A 16,777-nucleotide genomic window follows, 5' to 3' on the forward strand; every position below is an offset into this window, starting at 1 on the left:
CACACACACACTCTCATTCACTCACACACTCACACACTACGGACAATTTTCCAGAGATGCCAATTAACCTACCATGCATGTCTTTGGACCGGGGGAGGAAACCGGAGTACCCGGAGGAAACCCCCGAGGCACGGGGAGAACATGCAAACTCCACACACACAAGGCGGAGGCGGGAAACGAACCCCGACCCTGGAGGTGTGAGACGAACGTGCTACCCACTAAGCCAACGTGTCCATCACCAATGACCTTGATTTACTTTTAGACTGAACTTCGCAACTGGTTCTAAGTCCCTGAAGGAAAAGAATAGCTTATTAAAATGTCTAACTGTCAGTAGGTGGGTTGAGAATTCTCTCAACAGATTCTCCAGCCTAGTGAAAGAGATAACACTCCGTCGTAATGAGCACTCGTTCATTGCATTTGTTGTTTTGCACAGTCAGATACTCCTACCTTTAATTACTGAAGACAAAGGATGAGCTCTTCTGTCTACTTTCATGCCTTTCCTTACGTATAGTGGACAAATACATCCTACAGTAAATAAAACCGCTGAAGCTCTCTCATATAACTGGTGTCATTCCCAGACAACTGCAGCCAATTTCCGGCTATGACTGATGACACTGTCAAGGCTGTTATGGTGGGAATGTTTTGGAAACTGGCTCGAGTACAGGTGCAATACACAGAGCTTTGTAGAAAGAAACCATGACATAATTCAGTGCTACAATCAAGCCTGACTTGAGCCTGTTTATTGAGGTGGGAATAAAGAACAAGATTAATATCAGTCTCCTCTGATATGGGTAGCTGCCTACAGCGCTGGTGATCTGGTTTCATTGTTCTTGAAGGCCTTGTAAGCCAAAGTAAGAGTTGCACTCTGTTAGTTAGACTGCCTCTGTATTGGTGAAGCCTGCTGTAACAATGACAGGAATGACAGAGCAAGGAGAGTATAGATTATAGAGCAGCACATCGATTCATTATTTAGAATATAACAAAAGACAGAACATGGAAATGGAAACAATAGTGAAATCAATGAGAAACTAAACAACAAACATAAACGCACACTATTGGGAAAACCCAATATGACTCTAACATATTGGGTTTTCCCAATAGTCTGTGTTTATGTTTGATGTTTAGTTTCTAAGCATTCTCTCAACAGATTCTCCAGCCCAGTGAAAGAGATAACACTCCGTCATTGGGCCATTGAGCACTGTTGATCAATAGCCCAACAGTGGCAGCTTGACAATGCTAGCGCTTGAACCCCAAACCTCCGACCACCAACCGTGAGCCTTAACTGCTTGAGCCACCCTCTGAAAACATATTGTATGGCATGACATAATCATATGCAAATTAGTCTGTAGTGTAAGTAAACTGCTTACCCTTTAAAATCTTGCATAATCTTTAGAGTTTAGGAGTTTTATAGGTTACACCCAATGTGTATCTATCTATACACAAGACACAAGATAAACAAGACGGGTATTCAAACATCCAAGCATAAAAAGACTAAATAAAAGAAAAGAGTCAGTGAGTGTGTGTGTGTGTGTGTGTGTGTGTGTGTGTGTGTGTGTGTGTGTGTGTGTGTGTGTGTGTGTGTGTGTGTGTGTGTGTGTGTGTGTGTGTGTGTGTGTGTGTGTGTGTGTGTGTAAACCAGGGAGTGACTGCCTGGTCCACTAAGTCCCATTGTTCAATGGCCACATGGCAGTGACTACTGAATCTGGCCCTCAGGTTTCATGGCAGATGTTAACAGCTGGAAGAGCTTATGGTTGGGGTGGCTGGGGTCATACAAGACTACCAGCTTGTGGACCGTCCTGGATGGAAGGAAGCTGACACGACCTTATGCACCTATAAAAACCCATTCTTTCCTATCTTGTGTTTCCATGTGTGGCCCAATCCTTATCCTGTCTGCCATGTCGGAGCGTTTTCAGCATGCACTGTTTACGCTGTCCAAGTAACGTTGCTATTTATATCTCTGTGTATATGATTGGAGAACATTCAGATTTTTGTAGGCATTCTGTTTTGTTTCCTTTCATGAGACAAGTGTACCCATTCTGTGCCAGTAGAGACAGCAGGAAATCAAGTCTTGTCATTTCTCCAGCGTGCTAATTGCTCTACGTGTCTCATAGTTTTTAACCAAAGCTCATTCTTAACAAATGAACATATTTAAATTGTAAAAAGTTGTGTTGTTGTGTGTTAGGTAAAATGCTTGGCAGTTGTTTTTTTTTATTATTAAAATTATACTACAGTGTGTCAGTATTATGATCTGATGATTATTTCTATTTATATTATCCAACTCTTAACCATAGAAACTTGAACGATAACCGGGGATTGTTTTTTTCAGGGGAGGTTTAATTGTGTAATGAGGGACGGCATCGCTTATAGTGATCAAGAATCTATTATATAAGGTGTGCATAATTATTAGGCAGCTTATTTATCTCTGGAAAAAGAGATTTAATACAGGATGCAGCTGTCTGTTTTATTCAGATAATGGACCTTGTGTGTGTTGTGAAAACATACAGTACACGAGTCTGAGAGCAGGTCACATGTGAATGTTGATGCAGAAACACTCGACTTTGTCCTTCTAAGTGAATTGGTGGTTCTTTCTGTAACACTAATAGTAGCAGTAGTAGTATTAGATGTCCTTGTGGGATTCTCCGGTTTCCTGAAAATCTGAAAAAATTTCCTTTAGGTATGAATGAGTGTTGGTGTGTGAGTGTGCGGTGCCCTGTGACAGACCGAGGTCACTCACAGGATGTGTTTCTGTATGACACGGACAGCGATAAAGACGTTACTAGAAATGAATGTGGGAATAAATTTATCTGAGTAATTTCTATTATAAATTTTACCCCAGGCCTCCTTTATTTACGACACTACCTGCTGTGCGTGAGTCTGAAAACCTGCACCTACCGTTATCTCCACTGTTAATCTAGTATTTCTCTACTGTTCCTACCACAATTAACGTCTTTAACCCACTGTGTTAAGGAAAAGCTGGATATGACAGACATACATCAAATAACTATAAAATGAATCTCGTACTTCTGGGAAAGAACGGCCTCGTGTGGGCTTCTTGTGTAACTACACCGTTTGTTTTATTTATACCAGAAGCCAAAAAATTGAATTTCTGTCTGTATTTAGGTTGCCTTTGTTCACCACTGTGTGTCTCCACGACGGTGCTCAATGTCTCAGATGAAAGTTGACTCTCAGGACTTTAAGGATAGTGATTTCAATCCCATTTCTGCTGTGTGAGATGCTGAACATCTATAATTTAAGGTGTCGTCTTCGACCACTAAAATTCTATGTAAGTTTCTCAACCGAGGGAAAAACACACGTCTCACACTGAAAGCCAACAGAGTCCTGACTCATTTTAGGCCAGACTTCCTTTTGCATATTGTGATAAAATCTTTTGTGATTTGTCATTGAGAAGACTATTAGTCAAGGAGAAGAATGGTGATCAGTGATTAGTTATCTGGAAGAACAGGGATCTGTGATTAGTCAGTGAGGAGAATGGTGAGCAACGATTAGTCCCAGGGGAAAGGGTTATTGTGATTAGTTGTTGAGAAGAATGGTGACCATAAGTGATGGTCAGTGAGGAGATTGATGATTAGTGATTAGTATTTGCATTGTTGAGTAAAACTCTTGCACTTTAAGTGGCTCTAATAAATATATAACTCAGTAAACAGTAAAACATCTTTGTTTTACACACACACACACACACACACACACACACACACACACACACACACACACACACACACACACACACACACTCAGGACAGTGGGGCTATATAATATAGTTTAAAGAGTTTGCCCGCTGTGGCATTATTTGCTTTCCAACAGTTTCCACCATGTCCTGGATCCCCAAGAAAGCCCGGCAGCGTCTTTGTACGAAGGCTGAGTAAAGCCCCATCTCCCTCCCCCCATCCTGACTACCTTGGGTTGCAAGTCCCTGTAGCGTATAGTGAGGACAGCTGAGAAGGACATCATAGGAGTCTCGTTTCACTCTATCATAGACATTTACACCACACGTTGCATCAGCACTGTGGATGACCTCACACACCACTCACACACACTCTTCACCCCACACACACTCTTCACCCTACACACCCCTCACACACACTCTTCACCCCACACACTCTTCACCCCACACACTCTTCACCCCACACGCCCCTCACACACACTCTTCACCCTTCTGCCGCCTGGAAAAATGTACCGAAGCATTTGGGTCCTCACAACCAGACTGTGTGTTTGTTCCCACAAGCCATCAGCCCTCGGTGTGTTTATTTCCACAAGCCTCAATAACTCAGCTGAACTGTACCGAGCACAACACACACACACACACACACACACACACACACACACACACACACACACACACACACACACACACACACATATACACACACGCACGATCAACTGTATGGACTGCACCAAATACACACTCTTCCAATCTACATCCATGTCTGCAGCACCACCCTGTCTAACTGTTTACATGCTGTTCTTCACATCGTTTCTGCTCTTTACACATGTTGTCATACATTTCAGTCAGTTTCTGTTTTGCACAATTCATTACAATACCTCATATAACTGCTGCTATTATATTAGGTGTTTGCCTTGCACTGTTTGCACCAGGTTGTACATACTGTATGCACTTTACGTGGCTAAGACAAACTTACTCAAGGTCCTTAGATCTGTGTTGTTATGTGTAGCAGCACGGCCCTGGAGAAAACGCTGTCTCACTATTTCACTACGTGCTGTGTCAGCTGTATACGGTTGTAATGACAATATAATCTTCTTGACTTGACTCTTGACTCTACTGGACTGTGGGTCTCATGGAAAACTTCATGTAGTAGTGAGGACAATGGGCTCAACATGGTGGAGAGGTGAAGGACTGCTGCTTAATACATGGAAGTGAAATAAAACTAGAGAATCTCTCTCTTTCTTTCTTTCTCTCTCTCACATTCCATATTAGCTGAGTAATCGAATCTAATCTAATTTAATCTAATAATACTGGTGCATAGACCGTCATGCTCAGTGCGTCCTGCGATGTTGTTGGAGTTAGGTCATGCATGCTTGAGTGTAGCTAAACACACACACACACACACACACACACACACAAACACAACCATACACACAAACACTCAACTAATTTTTATTTCCTGGAGTCACTCTTTTTTATGGGACATTTAACGTAACAATAAATCCAGAAAACTAATTACATCACGCCGTTGGTCAGTTGTTGGCAAATTGCTGTGATGTACAGTATGTAAGGAATAACACAGAACAGAACATGCTGTTCTACAAAAATAATGTTCTTTCTAAGGGGTGGTGTGATACAGCACAGCGTGCAGGCCAGGTGCCGCTTGACAGACTCGGTACGACCAAAATGCACAGAAGAATCATTTCATACGTTATCTTTATTCATCCACAAACTTGAGGTCCACATACAGATCATTAATTTGGTCTCTAAAATAACGGCACTGCGTGACACTTTAAAACATAGTGATGAGAATGTCTTTCTGCAGACAAAACCACTCCTGCTAACCTCCTGAAAAATGTATTTACACGTTGGACTGTCGGAATCCGCTGACCGTCTGGAGACGTGGTGTAGTTTATCTCCGAGCCGCAGCTTTTCTACCCGAATGAGTCTCTAACAGAATTCCATCATCTGCTCTAAGGAAATCTGCAACTCCATAGATGACTGCAGCGAGGATGCGCCGTGTACCGCAGCCAACTCCTTCAGGTTCTCCAGAGCAGTGAGAATCACCTGGAAAAGTGCAAAGAGAAAAGATATTATTAAGTATTCAGTATTTATGCCACTTATACCACAGAGTCAACAGTACTGGGTGGACAGTATTTTAACTGGTTTATAGCAATGTATACATTCTGTATATTGTTGCTACTATAGTAACAACTCGTTCGCAAGGAAGTCTATTGGTGGTGCATAATGTTCGATGATCAGCGGTGATCAGTGATTAGTCGATGGGAAGAGATGGTGATCAGCTGATCCATGCTTAGTCATCGGTAATAATGGTGCACAGTGATTAGTTTCTGGAAGAGTGGTGATCGGTGATTGGGAGGAATGGTGATCGGGGATTAGTGCACGAGAAGAATGGTGATCAGTAACATAACTGACAGTAACATAACAGTAACTATACCATAAAATACCTTTAAAAGCAGAAATGTAACCATGGCAACAGGCATACTGTAAATAACCATTTTACGTCACACCGTTGTGAGCACTCACTCACTCACTCATTTCCTACCGCTTATCCGAACTTCTCGGGTCACGGGGAGCCTGTGCCTATCTCAGGCGTCATCGGGCATCGAGGCAGGATACGCACACACACTCTCATTCACTCACTCACACACACACACTACGGACAATTTTTCCAGAGATGCCGATCAACCTACCATGCATGTCTTTGGACCGGGGGAGGAAACCGGAGTACCCGGAGGAAACCCCCGAGGCACGGGGAGAACATGCAAACTCCACACACAAGGCGGAGGCGGGAATCGAACCCCGACCCTGGAGGTGTGAGGCGAACGTGCTAACCACTAAGCCACCGTGCCCCACCGTTGTAGCAATGCCTACTATATGATACCGATCATCTAAATGACCTTTTTCAATTAAATGGAATCGGCACAGAAACGAGGAAATTCACTATTGTTAATTGATTGGATTTAGACTTATTATACTGTTGATTTATTATGAGGTCCCACCTCCAGGTGAACTTATATTTATTTATGTCGGAATTTATGTCCTAAAAGTGACACAGGTTAAAGTCTGTTGAACTCACAAGACAAAACTCATGATCTTCTGAATTTGAATATACAAAACGTGCGAGACTCCTCGTTACCTCTACCATGATCAGCTTCTTCTCCCAGGGTTTGTTCTTGGGGTCGGGCCACTGCTGTCCCAGAAAGAAATAGAGCGAGTATGAAGGAGATGGTCCACGGTTATTCATAAACTCTATCAGGCCTGGTGGATGGACGCACAAGCCAACAATACGTCATTGTCCGACGAGTCATTGTATATCCATAAATTCAGATATATGACATTAAAAGAGTAGAGAATGTAATGAAAGTTGTAAGAATTTACATGGCTACCACAGTTACCATAGCAACAATCTTTCACGACATCACATAAAAATTGTATTTTAATACTAGAATCTTTTTTTAATAATAATAATTACCAACTCACCATATATGAAGTCTCTAAAGGAATAGATGGGTTCGGGCTGGTTTTTCGAGAGCTGTCTGGACGCAGGGCTTTTCTCGTGTTTGTCTAGTCCCCAGTAAACACGACTGTCTCCCCAACGATAACCCAACAGCATGCCATCCTCCCGCCTCACCTCCAACCCACCCAGATTATCCAAAATGGACTGGGTGGACTGGGCCTGGGCCCGGTCCAGTATAGACTCTGTGGTGGGGAGCTGCACAACAGGGAGCGGGCTTGCCATTAGGTTAGGGTCATTCCTAAAAAAAAGAAGCACAGGATTCACTCATATGAGCTCATGGTTTTGGTAAGGGTTAAAGATGCAATTGAAATATAATATACGGTGATGCGTTTTTACCTGAACATCAGACGGAAACCGTCCTCGTTTTCCACCACCTGATTTAACACCCGCCTTCCTCTGTAATATACGTTCACCTTAAAATGTGTATCCAAACGGTTAGAGCCTGAAAATAGACACAAAACCACCACCATGACCAAGACATGAGTTCATATCGGACTGTCAGAGACTCCAAATAATTTGTAAAGGCACAAAGGCAGACGGCATGCCTGGGTCGTCAGAAGCGGACTGCACAGGAAGTCGTGGCTCCAGTTCAGCCTGCACCGTGGGCTGCTGCGTGCCTATGAATGCGCCATCTGGTGGAGAATAGTGGGAATGAGATAAAGTGCCTTCAGCAGGAGATAACTGTCCTGCGCTGACATCAGCTTGAGAAAGGTGATGCATGCTCAAAGTTTCCTGAATGGGAAATGGACCATTGCAATAAGCCGTGCTAGTCGGTTCGCTAACGAAGACCTGCTGATCCGAAGGCATCTCTGTGGAAAAAAAGCATAGGTATTAGAGAGGAAAGTGGACTGAATGGCATCCAGCTAAAATCCAGCTAAAGTCACACCACAATGATTTCTTAGGCGGTGAAGGTTTGAGTAAATGTCCAGTGTCGGTGTATTGGGGCGTATGACAATTGCAGCAATCTGTATCTCTGTGGGTTTAGCACACCAAAAATGCACATATGAATTCAAATGGGTTAAAAAACTTTTTTTTTTTTTTATGAAGTATGAACCTTACGGTTCTGCCGAGCAGCAATAGATTCGCAGTGCAAAAAATGTAGAACTTCTATAAAACTTTTGTTTCTGAATCTTGCATACCTGGTGGAGTTTCGACAATATTCAGATCCTCGAGGCAGCGCTGCAGCAAATCATCGCGCGCACTCCCACCTGAGAACCCGAAACAGGCAAGAAAGAAATGATTTACAATGCAAAACATGTACGTTAACGCATGAAGATGTCATCGTACTCGTGTAGTAGACTTCTTACCTGGAAACAGCTCTTCTTCTCCCAGGTACAGGACACCACCGTAGGAAATTTCGGTCTAGCAATGAAACGACAGCACAGAGAAGATTTACTTCAGATTAGTTAGGACACGTGAGAACCTTGAAGATAAGGAAATGAAGATAAAACGCAGAGATATCTGCACAAAACTCACATTACACACCGGGGAGTCGTCAGTAGATGCTGAAGATGAAAAAGTCAAAGACAAAAAAGGAAAGAAAAAAAAATCAGTATGATTTGTCATCTTTATAATAAGGTGTAAGAGAAACTCAAGCAGATGTTCTAGACAATGGTTAATAATAATCTGTAATGATTTAAAAACCTGCTGTCAGTCGTGTGGTACAATTAAAAGTGCTCTATGTTAAGAGTTCATCATGTCAGCAAAAGCACCACATGACAGTCTGAACATCTACACAGCAAACAGCGCTATGCTAGAACTGTAGTGGTGTTAATCACGGCTGTGGGGAAAAACAGTCAAACTGTCAGAGAGAGAGAGAGAGAGAGAGAGAGAGAGAGAGAGAGAGAGAGAGAGAGAGAGAGAGAGAGAGAGGGAGAGAGTAGGAGAGAGAGATAGAGTGAGAGAGAGAGAGAGAGAGAGAGAGAGAGAGAGAGAGAGAGAGAGAGAGAGAGAGAGAGAGTAGGAGAGAGAGTGAGAGTAGGATTGAGAGTGAGAGAGAGAGCTTATCTCTCTCTCTCTAATTCTCTCTCTATCTCTATATATTTCTCTCTCTATCTCTAGTTTTCTCTCTCTAGCTCTCTCTCTAATTCTCTCTCTCTCTAGCTCTCTCTTCCTCTCTCTCTCTAATTCTCTCTCTCTCTAGCTCTCTCTTCCTCTCTCTCTCTCTCTCTCTCTCTCTCTCTCTCTCTCTCTCTCTCTCTCTCTCTCTCTCTCTCTCTCTCTCTCTCTCTCTCTCTCTCTCTCTCTCTCTCTCTCTCTCTCTCTCTCTCTCTCTCTTGCTCTCTCTCTCTCTCTCTCGCTCTCTCTCTCTCTCTCTCTCTCTCTCTCTCTCTTCTCTCTCTCTCTCTCTCTCTCTCTCTCTCTCTCTCTCTCTCTCTCTCTCTCTCTCTCTCTCTCTCTCTCTCTCTCTCTCTCTCTCTCTCTCTCTCTCTCTTCTCTCTCTCTCTCTCGTCTCTCTCTCTCTCTCTCTCTCTCTCTCTCTCCTCTCTCTCTCTCTCTCTCTCTCTCTCTCTCTCTCTCTCTCTCTCTCTACACATGGGTACTACTCATGCTGGTGGTGAGAGCTGAAGCTTACAGGACAAACACGTGGTGCGTACATGAAGGTGTATGAGGTGTCCATGTGCTACTGCAATAATACAGTTGCTGCGTTCGTTTATTTATCTTCAGTTATTCTCATGATAAATAACATCATTGGCCAAAATCCTGTTGTTCTCCTCTCACAAAATCCAACAGCAGTCCCATTTAACTTCTCAGATTCTACCAGCAACAACGCAGGTTTAATGTGGTTTCAGCGGCACTGTATCATCCAGTCCTAATGGTAGCTAGCTAGCTAGTGCTGAGTTCTCAAAGCTAACATAAATTCGCTAGCACTAACGTGTGCAGTATTACATGACATTTCGATTATTGTAAGAAATCTGTAAAAAATTCCCAAACTACGTAATGTGAGAAAACACGATTGATTGCAAATGTGTTTCCAGTGAAGGGAAGCTGTACTGCTCCGGCATACAGACATCCTACACAAGTGGGTGTGTCAGTCTTTGTGGTGACAGTTTGGGGAAGAACTGCATTAGGTTTGGATGGTCAAGTGTCAGTCGTTTGGCTATAGAGGGTATGTTAGGAGTTTTGACAGTATTTTCCCAATTCCTGGAGTTAAACACGAGGTGGAAAAAATCCAGTCATTTTTTTGTGTTCACCACATTTTTGTTGTTTTCACCAAAATTTCATCAAACAATGTCGAATTGTATTTATTTTATTTGACAGTCCCAATAAAGCTGTATTACAGCATACACAACACCACGATGCTTCTGTTCTGCTGTAGTGCTGTAGGACGAGCCTGTGCCTGTCTCAGGCGTCATCGGGCATCGAGGCAGGATACACCCTGGACGGAGTGCCAACCCATCACAGGACACACACACACACTCTCATTCACTCACTCACACACACACACACACACACTACGGACAATTTTTCCAGAGATGCCAATCAACCTACCATGCATGTCTTTGGACCGGGGGAGGAAACCGGAGTACCCGGAGGAAACCCCCGAGGCACGGGGAGAACATGCAAACTCCACACACACAAGGCGGAGGCGGGAATCGAACCCCCAACCCTGGAGCGTACTAACCACTAAGCCACCGTGCCTCCCTGCTTGTAAAAGTGACTATTATAAATATTTGATATGTTTGTGTTTATTTATTATTTCATTATTAACTCATGAGACGAGACCCAAGACAAGAGGAAGACAAGAGGACTGGAAAGAGCTACATATCAATATCACTTCGTGTTTGGTCCCCTTTCTCACCGCCAGACTGGCTGTCATCTGGCCACGCGAAGATTTTATGAGGGTTTGCAGTATCATTCTTGTTGTCTTTCACCATCTGGAATCCTCGGGCTCTGAGAGCACTGCGGAAGTTTCTTTTCCACACCGAGCTGTCGCCTTGGGTCTGTCCATTGGAGCCAGCGCTCGTCTGTGCCCATGCCTATGTCAAGAAATAAATCAAATGAATAATGCGACTTAAGGCAGCAATTCGGCAGCACTTATCTGTGGTCGTCTTCGTGTGTGTGATTAGCTCCCTGTCCAGGAATCAAACCTGGGCCATGGCAATGAAAAAACTACTGGATGTATTGGATATACAACACATATCATAGTAATGAAGCGGTGCAGAACTACAACCCTCCAACTCTGGCATTGGCAACCCTCCAGATCTGCCCTTGCGTCTGTCCTCGCCTCCCGTTCCTGACAACACTCAAGGCTTCGATGTCAATCCTTGAATGATCTTGCGCTTTCACGTTCACACACACACACACATAAACACACTCTCTCACAGAATCACCAAGCCCAGTCTAAAGCACTATTCAGACGGGGTTATTTTTATGTGGGGACGTGGGGGGTAAAGTAATTATTACCAGAGCTTCTCGGTGAGTTTAGTCCTGTCCGAATGCGCCATCTCGGTAATCATTACGGACGATGTCAGTAAAGATTACGGCGACTTTTACCTTCTGTAAAAAGGTCCGGAAAAATAACCTCGGGTAATACTGATCCCGTCCGAATAGACCCGCTGTAAATATGTACGGTAAAATTCCGTCATTTCCTGTTTAAAAGTAGTTTTTGGCGCGTTTTTCAAGCATGGAGGCGCCAAGTTGTCTGTTTGCGCACGTGATAACAGGAAGCAACGTCATACGCACATGATGACAAGGAGGTTACTGTGGTGCGTAAAGCGAGTTACCCCTCCCACTTCTGCTAGTTTTACTGAGATGTCTTGTCCCATGCGAATTGGCCAATTAATATTCCAGACGTCCTGAGGTAAAATTGCATTACTCCACGTCCCCACTCAGAACTAGTCCCGTCCGAATTGTGCTCCTTTTGTTCCTTTCGTTTTATTTGACATCTGTGTTCAGGTACGATGTGCCATGTGCCATGTCTTCTAATAATCTTTACTGATGTAGCACGTTTCACAAAGTGCTTTACGTACAGTACAAACACAAGTTTAGGTGTAATCTCTAACCTTATAAAAGCTCATTGATGAAACCATCAATATGTTCATTATAAACATGTGAATTCCTATTAGATTCACCTTGAATATGAGGATGTCATCACTGTTCGAGTCCTGCCTCAAAGCGTGCTTCCAAGGAATACTGAATTTTGTGCATTCCTGGTTGACCCACTGAACGCCGGGGTATCGTCCGCTATCAATCTGCTGCTTCAACCAAGGAATGAATAGTGGTTTGGGCTGAGCCATTGGAGCAGGGTATAGAGCTCAAACAAATCAGTACCTGATGCAAGACGTTTCAATATCTGGAGAAGACAGATGGAGTAAGAGTTCAGAAAAAAAAATCTTAATCTTTACATTCCAGTAGTTTTAATAGTACAAATACATTATATGGTAACTCATAACTAGGGGTGGCACGGTTCACAAAACCCACAATGCGGTTCGTATCATGGTTTTCGGGTCACGGTTTTAGGTTCTGTACGTTTTTTTTCTTTTAATCTTCAACACTCCAGAAATTTCCTTCAGCATTTGATATATAGCTTGTTAGCTAAATTATCCACAATTTAGGATCCAGTATTAACATTTTTGTAATGTAATCATGCACTAAGTGAATCTGACTTGACTTTAAGCACATTATTGGGACCATCTGAGTAAAAGCTAGGTGAGATTTTGATACAGCGAGAGAGAAGACATCGATGATGACATGCTTTTCGTTTATTTGGCAAAAAAAAGGAGAGTGTGTCGTTATCTCTACAGGAACTTGTGCCTTTTTAGCACACAAAGACTGAAATTAACTTGCATTTATCAAACTGCTAACTTCAGTGTAGCTCTTACAAAAAAATATTTTAAACATAAATATATAATATAATGTAATAACATAACATAATGAGGCTATAACAGTAGCAAAGGCCATAATCATAAAGTCAAGCATAAATTTAACATCTTAACACAACGGTCATATTAGAAGTGTTGCCATTAACATATCGAATGCATTTAGCACAATGCTTGCACACACTCGCAGTTCTATCTACTGATTTATTTCCATTGTCATCGTAAGTAACATGAAATCCAAAATGTTCCCACACACCGGATTTGAACGGCGCATCCGCCAACTTCGGGCATCCTTCATTATCTCCTCCACTTGCCATTGCTGCAGCACTCCTTACTCAACTTTTACTGTCTATATGATGTTCGTGCAAAACTGTCTGAGGTGAAACTGAGCACGGGGCTACATTGCGCATGCATCGAACCGTGTGACGCACACATGAACCGAACCGAGACAAGCGAACCGAGCGGTTCGGGTGTTTTTTCATGTACCGTGCCACCCCTAAATAAACCTTACAAAATAACCTAAATAAACATTACAAAAATGTACATAAACAGAAATGTAAATAGTGGAAATAGGCAAAAAAAAAGTCAATATCTAGAATGAAAAGAAATTTCAGGTACAATTTGTTGCAGTTCTATAATAAAATTGTCTTCTATACTTAATTGAGCATCTTGGAGACTTCATTCATTCATTCATTCATTCATTTATCCTTTTGTTCAATCATCCGTTCATTTATTTATTGTAGCAAAACCCAGCAGCCTTCATTATGTATTTTTGTCTGAAAACACGATGTATTCAATTTCTTACTTTCTTTTTGCATAATTTAAAATGTTTCTGTTGTTATGCAGAAGTCAAAAACAAAAATCTGTACAAAGATTTGTAGTAAAAACATTTATGCGCAAGTGCATAATAATAATGTATGTACCTGTTATGAGCAGTGATGGAAAATAAAATCACAACACGAGCTGAATTAATGCTACCAGTATCATTTAAAGTAATTTCTTAAAAAACATATCTTTCATAAAATTCAATCCATCCCCTATAATTTGTTTAAGTATCTACTGATTAATTTACAGTATGTTCTTGTTTGCACTTGGTTGCAATACTAAATATACTAAATATATTATATATTTCACCTTTGTTTACATTCCTTTAATGTAAATATTCTATACTTTACCTTTGTTTACATTCCTTTATTGTAAATATTCTATGTATTATGCATGTTTACATTACTTTATTGTAAATAATCTATATATTATGCATGTTTACATTACTTTATTTGTAAATAATCTATATATTATGCATGTTTACATTACTTTATTGTAAATAATCTATATATTATGCATGTTTACATTCCTTTAATGTAAATATTCTATACTTTACCTTTGTTTACATTCCTTTATTGTAAATAATCTATATATTATGCATGTTTACATTACTTTATTGTAAATAATCTATATATTATGCATGTTTACATTACTTTATTGTAAATAATCTATATATTATGCATGTTTACATTACTTTATTGTAAATAATCTATATATTATGCATGTTTACATTACTTTATTGTAAATAATCTATATATTATGCATGTTTACATTACTTTATTGTAAATAATCTATATATTATGCATGTTTACATTACTTTATTGTAAATAATCTATATTTCATGCATGTTTACATTCCTTTAATGTAAATATTCTATACTTTACCTTTGTTTACATTCCTTTATTGTAAATAATCTATATATTATGCATGTTTACATTCCTTTATTGTAAATAATCTATATATTATGCATGTTTACATTACTTTATTGTAAATAATCTATATATTATGCATGTTTACATTACTTTATTGTAAATAATCTATATATTATGCATGTTTACATTACTTTATTGTAAATAATCTATATATTATGCATGTTTACATATATATATACATACATATATAGTCTATATACATTACTTAAGTAAAGACTTGGTAATAAACGGTCTGTGTTTACAGCGCTTATGTTTATCCTGGTGTAAATGTATAAATGTAAATTCGTGTTTTTAAAGATGACCTCCCACACATGTACATATAACCATATATAAGTACCATATAAAAGAATTGACGTTTAAACCTTTTGGACCTTGTTAAAAAGCTGTGGCCTAAATCACGAGCACGCGCGCTGCCTTTAAGATGACTTCATTCAGTCTAAGTGAAGTTACGGTTTATTTATAAAAACAGAAACACAACTCGACCTTACCTCATCGGGGTTAAGGGGCAATAAGTGTCACAGGTAACGTGTAAAGAGCTGAAGCAGACAGGATCCACTTCGCTCTGTGTGTCGAGTAAAATACGGGGAATTCAGCCGGTTTACTGCGCGAGGAAACTGCTGGTATGGTAAGATAGGACAGATAGGGCACTAGGTGGGGCAGAGAAGCCGTTATTGTGTCACTGGGGTAGTAGTGCACGACTCTAGTGAACAATGGCACAGTTGGCAACCGAGCCACAGCTTCTCAGGAAAACGGTCAGAATCGGTTTCGCTTTCGAGTTCCAACGGCCACGTCTCATTTTACTGCGCGAACTCGTCTGTCAGACGTCACACAGTATATCCAACAATATATCGTTTACATAAATAAATAAATAAATCGTTCATTACTTCATTTAATATTGTAATAGTTGTAAGGGATAGGAATGACACACACACATACATACACACATACTGTATACACATACACACACACACACACACACACACACACACACACACACACACACACACACATACACACACACACACACATACTGTATACACACACATACACACACATATACACACACATACACACACACATACTGTATACACACACATATATACACATACACATACACACACATACTGTATACACACACATACACACACATATACACACACATACACACACACACATACTGTATACACACACATATATACACATACACATATACACACACATACTGTATACACACACATACTGTATACACACACATATACACATACACACACATACACACACACTGTATACACACACATACACACATATACACATACACACACATACACAAACACACATACAAGCACACACACATACACAAATAGACACACACATACATACATACATACACACATACATACATACACATACACAAATACTGTATACACACATACAAGCACAGACACATACACACACAAACACATATGTACACACAAGCACACACATACACAAACATATACACAAACACACACTCATACACACACATACACAAACATACACACACACACTCATACACACACATACACAAACATACACACACACACACACACACACACACACACACACACACACACACACACACACACAGACACACTTAAAACAAACAGAAACAAAACTGTTCATTCCATTACCTCGGTGCCATAACAGAAGTCTTGATGTACACCTACCTCTTACCCTGAGAGACGGTGGGACTTGTTTATGGAGGGAGTCTCTACTGTCAGCACTTGATAACGGTACATAAGTTATCAAGTTATCATAAGAATTTTTCAAGGTTTCTCAAAGTGTGTAATAACAAACTTGTAAAGCAAGTTTTTTTCTAGCTTCATTGGAACTGTGTTGAATCAGCATCACCTTTCAATTGAGCCTGGAGCTGGAAAAACCCCAGAAAACTGGACTCATCCAGACAAGAGCTGGGAAATTCTGGAAGATTTTATCT

General features: G+C 40.8%; 1 protein-coding gene across 2 annotated transcripts; it reads right to left on the reverse strand.

Annotated features, from left to right (window-relative positions):
- Window positions 1-5,381: 5,381 nt before the first annotated feature.
- irf3 (interferon regulatory factor 3) lies at window positions 5,382-15,444 on the reverse strand. Of its 2 annotated transcripts, none has more exons than XM_047817747.1 (11): window positions 15,291-15,444; window positions 12,299-12,519; window positions 11,026-11,203; window positions 8,700-8,728; window positions 8,531-8,585; window positions 8,363-8,431; window positions 7,769-8,032; window positions 7,560-7,665; window positions 7,187-7,461; window positions 6,843-6,896; window positions 5,382-5,749 (listed from the first exon to the last, which is right to left on the reverse strand). In XM_047817747.1, exons 2-11 carry the CDS (start codon window positions 12,461-12,463, stop codon window positions 5,595-5,597), a joined length of 1,350 nt encoding a protein of 449 aa, XP_047673703.1. In that variant the 5' UTR covers window positions 12,464-12,519; window positions 15,291-15,444; the 3' UTR covers window positions 5,382-5,594. The 2 variants fall into 2 exon arrangements, with proteins under 2 accessions (XP_047673703.1, XP_027019090.2); XM_027163289.2 differs by having other exon boundaries at window positions 6,843-6,964.
- Window positions 15,445-16,777: the final 1,333 nt, after the last annotated feature.

The sequence above is a fragment of the Tachysurus fulvidraco genome, chromosome 8 (genome assembly GCF_022655615.1).
Source record: "Tachysurus fulvidraco isolate hzauxx_2018 chromosome 8, HZAU_PFXX_2.0, whole genome shotgun sequence".
Classification (NCBI taxonomy): Eukaryota; Metazoa; Chordata; class Actinopteri; order Siluriformes; family Bagridae; genus Tachysurus; species Tachysurus fulvidraco.

Coding starts and splice junctions, on each gene's coding strand:
- irf3 (XM_027163289.2), bottom strand. CDS start 12,463: ATGGCTCAGCCCAAACCACTATTCATTCCTTGGTTGAAGCAGCAGATT. Junction 8,033..8,362: donor TATTGTCGAAACTCCACCAG/GTATGCAAGATT, acceptor TTTTTTCCACAG/AGATGCCTTCGGATCAGCAG. Junction 5,750..6,842: donor AGAAGCTGATCATGGTAGAG/GTAACGAGGAGT, acceptor GCACTTTTCCAG/GTGATTCTCACTGCTCTGGA.